The 8,645-nt window shown below is 37.0% G+C and overlaps 1 protein-coding gene across 1 annotated transcript; it reads right to left on the bottom strand.

Annotated features, from left to right (window-relative positions):
- Positions 1 to 5,243: 5,243 nt before the first annotated feature.
- Positions 5,244 to 8,559, bottom strand: LOC112277981 (uncharacterized). The gene is made up of 2 exons (XM_024510923.3): positions 8,419 to 8,559; positions 5,244 to 8,023 (listed from the first exon to the last, which is right to left on the bottom strand). Exon 2 carries the CDS (start codon positions 7,864 to 7,866, stop codon positions 6,259 to 6,261), a length of 1,608 nt encoding a protein of 535 aa, XP_024366691.1. The 5' UTR covers positions 7,867 to 8,023; positions 8,419 to 8,559; the 3' UTR covers positions 5,244 to 6,258.
- Between the last annotated feature and the right edge of the window lie 86 nt (positions 8,560 to 8,645).

The following is an 8,645-nucleotide window of genomic DNA, read 5'->3' as shown; positions in this document are numbered from 1 at the left end:
AATTTCTTATAATTTATTAGCAAAGTCATAGAAGATTCTTTGCAACATCTATGAAAGTAGAAACTTTGCCAACATTCTATAAACAAGAAAGAAGTTCTTAATGTTGACAAAAGAAGAATGTTTTAACTTCATGGTTCATGTCCACAAAGTAAAAGTACTTACAAATTAACTAACAATTATTGAAAAGCTAATTGAACATAAAGACATTTTTTTGACATTACTTATGAATCTATCAGAGTTTTACAACTACTTTATTTTGACATTAGAATCTATCAATATGAAGGAACTTACTATGAATTATGTAACGTCAAGATTTACACATGAAGTAACCAAGAAAAAAGAAAATAAACTTCAAAGTGATGATTTGGCTTTATTTTCAAGACAAGAAAAAATAGCTATTTTTATCAAAATATTAATTCAAAAAGAAATATGATAAATTATTATATTTGTACAAAATCAAATCACTTTATAAAGAATTACTACAAGGCCAAAAAAAGAGATAGGAACAATATAAACAATGCTAGAGATAGTTTTAATGGAGATGATTATGCCTTCATGGCAAGTGAAGGAGTCTCTATGGTTGCCATGTCTAAGTAGACTATAGATTTGGATGATATTAAGTACATGATACCATACAAGTGTTTATTTGATACTTATGAAGCAATTCTAGTAACAAAAGTTTGGTTGGGAGACAATGGCATGGTGCAAGCTATTGGAAATGGCTCTATTGTAGTGGAAATTGTTGTGAAGGACTAAACTAGATAATCAGATTGAAAGAAGTTATAGATGTGTCAAAGACGAAGAAGAATTTTTTTTGATAAGTAAACTTGTATTACATGGTTATAAGATTTAATTTGACATAAATAGATGTTTTATGAAGACATTGAGTAGTCAATATGTTTCCAAAGACCTTACACATAGCAACATCTACTTCATAGGTTATAAGAAAATGAATAAAATTGAAATAATAGTATTTTTTGAGTTTTTACAAAATCAAGACAAGTTTGGAATTTGACATCAACGACTTGGTCAATTGAATGCCAAAAGCATGAAGGAACTTCAATCCATGGTAAGTAGCTTGGATCTTGGTCAATTTAGCCACAATGCCATGACACTTGCTTGTGGAGGTTGTATTTAAGGCAAACAATATTAGGCTTCATTTTCAAGAGGAGTTGTAACACATACTAGCAAATTATTGGAGATTATATATTTTGATGTTTATAGATCAATGAGGATATCATCAATTGAAGGAGCAAGGTATTTTGTCATATTTATTAATGATTTTTTAAGAAAGATGTAGATTTATATCTTTAAAATTAAGAATGAGTGTTTTTTAAGATTTAAGGAATTTAAGGCATTTGTAGCAAAGTAATGTGAGTACAAGTTCAAAGTGTTGTGCACAAACAATGGAAGTGAGTATATGTCAAATTATTTTGATGAATTTTTGAAGAATTAAGGCATTGCAAGATAAACATCTACTTCTTACATTCTACAATAAAATGGAGTTGCTAAAAGACCAAATTGCACCATTGTGGAGATGGCAAAGAATATGCTTCATGTTCAAAACCTTGAGCAAGAAAATTGGGTAGAAATTGTGGTTATTACAATGTAAACCAGAAATAGTTGTCTTATAAGTGCATTTAAATCAATGATTTTGTAAAAAACTTGGAGTGGCAAAAAACCTTGTATCTTATACATGAGGATTTTTGGATGTATTACTTATATAAAGATATTAGATTGTATGAGGTCCAAATTTAATGAAAAAGATACAAAATATGTATTTTTTTGGATATTGTGAAGGTATCAAGGTACATAGGCTAATATGTTTTCAAACTAAGAAGATCATCAAGAATCGTGATGTAGAATTTTTGGAGCATAAAAAAGCTTGTGAATACTTAGAGATATGTTTAAGTGGAAGTAATGGTGATTTTGTGGATACATCTTAAATTTCATTGAAGAAAGAAAAAAAAAGATGGTGACAAAGAAGATAATAGAAATAAAAATCAAAATGGAGAGCTAATAAAGGTAGATCAAAGTGTATCTAAAATTACTAGAACCAGCAATAAAAATAATCAAGATGTTGAAAATGATGATGAGGAATATCAATCATTAAAAGTATAGAAACAAGTTTTAAGAAAGAATAAGATTGCAAAGAATCTTGAAATACATGAAGGTGAATCTTCATCAAGTGAAAGGAGATATCCTTTGAGAGATAGAAAACAACTTGGTGAATGGTGGAAGAACCACATCTTTCCTCAAACAAGTAAAAAATATGCCAATGTTGCATTTCTTGTTAATCCATTGAATTAATATCATACAATGAAGCCCATAAATGCTATGAAATGGGAGAATGCCATGGAAGAAGAATACAAATTATTCATAGATAATGAAATATGGAAAATGACTCAACTTCCATAAAATCAATCTTCAATTGAATGTAAGTGGATATTTAGAACTAAAAAAGATATAATAGATAATATTATGAGATGTAAGATTAGATTAATTTCTAAAGACTATCCACAAGTTGTTGATATTGATTTCAATGAGACATTTGTTCCTATGGCCAAATTCAACACCATTAGAATTATTGTGGTAATTGGACCAGTAATGGACTTAAAAATGCATCAAATGTTTGTAAAGATGGCTTTCTTAAATGGAAGGTTGAAAAAAGACATCTACATGGATTAATCTCAAAGATTTGTTGAAGAAGGCAAACAACACTTTATTTATAAATTGAAGAAATCTTTGTATGGATTCAAGCAATCACTAAGGACATGGTACCAATGTATTGACACATTCTTTGTGAAGAAAGGATTTAAAAGAAGTAAAGTTGATCATTCCATGTATGTGATGCAATTAATTTAGTTCATATTGATTGTCATCTTTTATGTTGATGATTTGATCAACTTAACTAATACCTTAAAGATGATAAATTGATTGAAGGCAAAGTTAAAAAAGGAATATGAGATGAGTGATTTGGAAGAGCTTTAGTATTATTTAGGAGTGGAGCTTGTGAAAGATTGTACTAAGAAGACCATTACAATGAGCCAAAGCAAATACATTAAAGAGGTATTGAAACGATTCAACATGGAAGAATGTAAGCTTATATGTACATCTTTGAAATCTAATTCAAAGTTAATGAAACTCACGGGTGGTGAGTTTGATGAAGTTAAAGATCAAATACAAGGTGTTCCATACAAAGTAGCAATATGTTCACTTATATATGCAATAGTTGACACAAGAGTAGATCTTGCATATGCAATGAGTGTTGTGAGTCAATACATATCAAAGGCTACACAAATCTATTGGAAAACCATTGAAAGGATCATGAGGTATTTAAAAGACATTTTGTATTTCAAATTGTGCCTTGGAGCTGATAACATTACTTTACATGGTTATTATGATACAAATTGTACTAAAGATGCAAATGGTAGAAGATTAATAATGGAGTATTTTTTTTTTTGTTGGAGTAGAAGCAATTTCATGGAATTGAAAGAGACAACCAACAATTACAAGGTCAAGAATTGAGGCAAAGTACATAGCAGCAAGCCATGGTACAATGGAGGCAATATATCTTAAATAACTTTTGGAGGATATTAAAATAGTATAAATAAATGCAACTTGAATGAAGTGTAACAATCAAGAATGTCTTGTATTTGCAAAGAACCTATAACATCATTCAAAGACCAAATACATTAACATTTAATATTATTTCATAAAAACAAAAAATTAAAATGGAAGTGATTGATATGAAGTATTGTGCAACAAAAGACATGCTTCTTGATTTATTGACAAATACATTAATAAAGGATAGACATCACATGTTGACAAAGACATTAAGATTGAAAGCCTTTAACCAAGCAAAATAAGAGTGTTGAAGTAAAAAATTAAAAGTGAGTAAAATAAATTACTTTGTAGAAGATATTAACTTTGATAAGTTACTTTTGGTGAAAGCATTGGCTTATGGTATGTAAGAAGGCTAAGAAATAAGGTAGATGAAAGGACAAAAGATCTTAAGGATATAAAAGATATGCTAAAGACATATTTTCATAGTAGATAAGATATCAATAGATAGTCTTGATAGAATGTTGGATGGATGTATTCATCAAAAGATGAAAGTTGTCCATTAGGATAACAACCACCACCTATAAATAATGGATGTTGGAAAGGAGAGATATTTTATTTCATACTCTCTTTGTATTAAATCATATTGATACTCTGTATTGTTACTTCAAAGTTTGTTTTCTTCAATAAATCCTAAATAAATTCCTTTCATGTGAATAAATATTTTATTTTCTTATATTAATGCTAAACATAAATTGTTTGATTTTTTATTATTATTTCGTAATTTTTATTGAATCAAAACAGAAAAAATTGTAATTTTTTTCAATAATCAAAATTTTAGCAAAGGATTAATTATCTTTAACTCCAATATAGTCAATTGCTGAGCTATTAAAATAATGATTTTTAAATCTACAATTCACAAAATATATAGCGACCAAGAAACATGCATGAAAAGAAAAAAGTCATGAATATATGGTAATCATGAAATTTATATAATTACAATTTGCACACGGTTCTGAGACAAGTGAATATTATTGTGGTGCTGTTTTTTTAAATAAACATCTATTTTGTACTATAGTCATGTGAAAAATAATCATTAGATAAAAATGAATGAATTACTTAACGTACCATACAAAATAGTCTAATATAATCAGACAAGGTCAGATTTAATGGAGCAAAGTTGTTACAGATCGTTTCTATAACTTTACTTTTCACAATCTTTTCTTCCAGTAAATTATGAACCAATTTTACATGTTTCTAAAACAAGATTTATCAATTCATTATTTTTGTCATCTAGCTTGGCACTAGTTCCTTTCACTTAACTTCCGTGAGACTAACCGACGTTGCTGGGAATTTCTATCGAACAGAGTTTGCCATGTCGAACTCATCCGAGAAAGTCAGAGACCCTGTTCGAATTCTACTCGCAGTTTGCATGTTTCCTAATGAAGCAATCGGCCTCTGTAGTATAAGAAATCTCGTTTAAGAATAGCTCAACCACAGTACTCTGCTAATGCTATGTGCCACAATTACATGGTACTCCTCTGTAGGTATAATTTAAAACAACAACATTGAATGAATGAATAAAGCAAAGAAATTTTGACAAAAGAACGTCTCACGGGAACCAATCAAAGTCGCTCCTCTAAGCCACTGTAGAATAAGTAAATAGCCAGAGAGAAGTGGAAGTTGAAAAGTATAAAACCGCCAAATAGTGGCAATATATTAGGCCAATAAATTTCTACAAGAGAAATATACAGTACTGATCATTCCTAAAGAACCGGCCACAATGATATGCCACACCTACCAGCAGAGCTCTAGCACAGCACAACTCTCTGCGACTACAAATAAGTCCAACACCAACAGGCGATCTCAGTCCTTCCAGTTCTGTGTAAAGGATTGCTCTTCGTATCATTATTTTCACCACCTGCATACAATCTGTAGCGCAGACTCACCTGCCTGTGTGCTCTTCCTCACGACAGGCCAATGGGCTACAGAAAACTCAAACAGAAAGTCTGATTATCATCGCTACAGTTGAAGTGTAGGCTCCGCTCTTGCGCGTGCGGCTCCAAGCTGGGAGATTTCCACTAATCTTCTACATTCGAATAAATTAAAGCGCACCTCCTCCACGCCAATAGAGAAAACTGCTAGAAGAGCATAAAAGTACTACAACTCACTCGCTCAGATCAGAGACAGGTCCTCTTCGTCAAGCCATAGCTCAATCGTACAAGATCCTCCGCGAACAATTAGTCGTAGTATTCCGCACTTCACAAGAATATCCAACCACTGCATGTCCTGCAAACAAAACCTCATGGACTAGTTTGTGCACAGTGAAGCTACCTCTCTCTTCCTCTCCAGCTCTTCCACAAATCTGAATTGATTGTTGCCACTACCATTCCTAGACTATCCGGACAGACAGGGCTTACATCATGGTTTGTGAAGGTGAAGAAAGCTCTAAAGTTCCTTTTTACACTTGAAAGACGTGGATACCGGACTCAATCGTCCCTAGCCAATTCTCTATCTCAATCTCACGTCACTCGTGAGCACCATCAGATGTAACTTGGTATTCTACAACTACCTGAAAGTCCAAACACGGCGATGCGGTAGACAAACCGAATGGGTCAAAATAAAATAATATCCAGCCATAAAGGGCACACAGAGCCATATATCTGCAGGTGTTCCATGCCTTTGCTCCCGCCCCTAGATTGCCAAATGTGTAATCTCATGTTCTCTTTCGTGCACAGCCATGCTCCGATGCCCACCATGTTGCTGTCGGTGTCGTGTGTTCCACCTGGGAGTGGTGAAACATGAGCTACCATTGCTGCTAGAACGGGAGTATCCCACCATGGGACTGGCCGAAGAGAGCCTGTGAGGAGTGTCCTCCATCAAGTCGGAATCCGTGGCAGTCTCATGTTCCCTGTTTACAGCTTTGACCGGAACAGAGATGGGACTCTTCGACCTAGCTCTCATATGTGGGGATGCCTTCCACCATGGACTCTTCTTCGAAACTAAAACTGGGGTCAAAGGTTGCGGCTGGTTGCGATCTCTGGATTTTGTGGTGTAGACGGAGGATGTGGATTTCCTTCGTTCCTGGTACGGTACGGATTCGGCGGGAGCTCCCAAACTGAAATTCTGCTGATTCAATGATTTATCATCCTTGGAAGCATAGCCTTTGAAAGAAGCAAACCACTTCCAAGGAGACTTCTTTCCCTGCCCTGCACTTTCGTCCCCATAGTTCCGCGTTCCGGTGTGGGAAGCTTTCCCAGAGTGATTTTCTTCCCTGCCAAAGCCCTCGTAGGCACCTACTTTACGCGCACCAGTAGAGGATTTACTTGCCTTCCACGCAGCATTGAAGTTCTCGCCGTTGATGACAGGTTTCTGTGTGAAGGGACTTCCGCGACTACTTGTTGAGAATCTCCGAGAGTCCATAGACTCGATGTCAAACAAGGACGCCCCAGAATATCTGGCAGGCGTGATCTGATCATTCATTGACGCAACCGAGTACCTCGCGGGGGTGGTTTGTTCCCATTGAGACGAGACAGAGTACCTTGCAGGGGTGGTCTGTTCCAGATTTGATGAAACAGAGAACCGAGCAGGAGTGAACTGCAGGTCTTGCGTAGGAGCTCCAGAGTCAATACTGCCGTCATTGCCTTGCTCGTTCGGCTTTGACTTGGAGACGGTCGCCTCACCCTTTCTCTCTGATCTCCAGAGTACGCTCATAGTGCGAAACCCTACAATTTTCATCATCGCCGCTCCCCAGGTCTTCGACTTTCGTCTCCCACTGGAAGAATGTAACTTCCTTTTATGACGCCCGGATTCCCCTACATCCACGATGACAGGCATGTTGTGTGGAACAGCCTCATCTTGACCTCTCGAACCACTGTCCTCCGAAGTGCTCCCCTCCCCCTGCATGTCGGCGTGACCTATAATTTGCAGATTGAAATTGGAGGCATCATTATCGTCCAGGGCATATCTCTGCATGTGCTGCACATGCTGAGCATGTTGTTGACTACCAACCAATGCGCCCATGATGCTTCTATTAACACCAGGGTAAAACAGGTCGGAGTTGTCTCCACCTGCGCCCGCACGAGGGTTTCCGTCTTCATCATACTGAACCAATATAAACTGCGCTCTCCTACTACCTGCTGGTATAGACGTGGGCTTGCTTGGGGGAAAGATCTCCAGATCAATAGAGTCATCCTCTTCATCCTGGCACACTGCGAGTCTACTTAACGACTCGCGAAGACAATGAGCACACACTCCTACGTTGTCCTGGCTGGGATGCCATTTGCAACCTAGCATTGACATTTTGACTCAAACAGAAAATGAACCAAAATGGTGAGCAGAATCTCCACAACGAATTCGCTCCGCGGACTGTTTGCCCAAGCTGTTCGAAATATCACCTATCCAGCTGCGGAACAGCCCTGCGCACCTTCATGATGAGGACGGCATCGCTTCCTCAGACCTACATCCAAGTACACAACCTCACAAGATCAATTCCCAGAAGTGAAATGCACCATACGGCTACGGGTAAGAAGTTCGGCCAGCTACACCAACCGCATGGTGTCACCTATGGACACATCAGGTGAATATTGAGCAGAAAATACAGGTTAACAATTTCAAGGAAACACTGCAGACCCGTCAAATCGAACCCCCACACCACAGAACCAAAATTAAGATGGACTTGGTTATGAAATTACAAATCAGACAGACACACAAAACGTGTTCAGTGAGACAGGGCTACGCGTAGAGCTCTTCGGGTGCAATGTAGAATGAGAGACGCGACATTAGACCAAAACAGCAGAAGGAACACGATTTAGAGAACGTCACGGGCGACGAATTTGGTGAGGCGCAACTTACTAGAGCTCAGAAACGGCCAACAATAGCGCGCCACAGAGCATGCACCAGAGGGACAGTGGTAGCAAGAGGAGGAGGAGGGGCAGCGCAGGACATCAAGAGGAGCAGGAGCAGCAGAAGCAGGCTACATTACAAGAGGAGACATGGCGAAGGGGGCTTGCTTGCTTGCACACGGAGGATGAGGAGGAGGAAGTAGAGCAAGAGCGAGACAGGGAGGGAGGGAGAGGAAG

This window comes from Physcomitrium patens, chromosome 26 (assembly GCF_059467195.1).
Source record: "Physcomitrium patens ecotype Gransden chromosome 26, ASM5946719v1, whole genome shotgun sequence".
NCBI classification, from domain to species: Eukaryota; Viridiplantae; Streptophyta; class Bryopsida; order Funariales; family Funariaceae; genus Physcomitrium; species Physcomitrium patens.
Note: the sequence above shows the minus strand (reverse complement) of the source record. Positions and strands in the feature narration are given on the sequence as shown.

Bases quoted from the DNA above. Each gene is read 5' to 3' on its own strand.
- LOC112277981 (XM_024510923.3), bottom strand. From the start codon at position 7,866: ATGTCAATGCTAGGTTGCAAATGGCATCCCAGCCAGGACAACGTAGGA.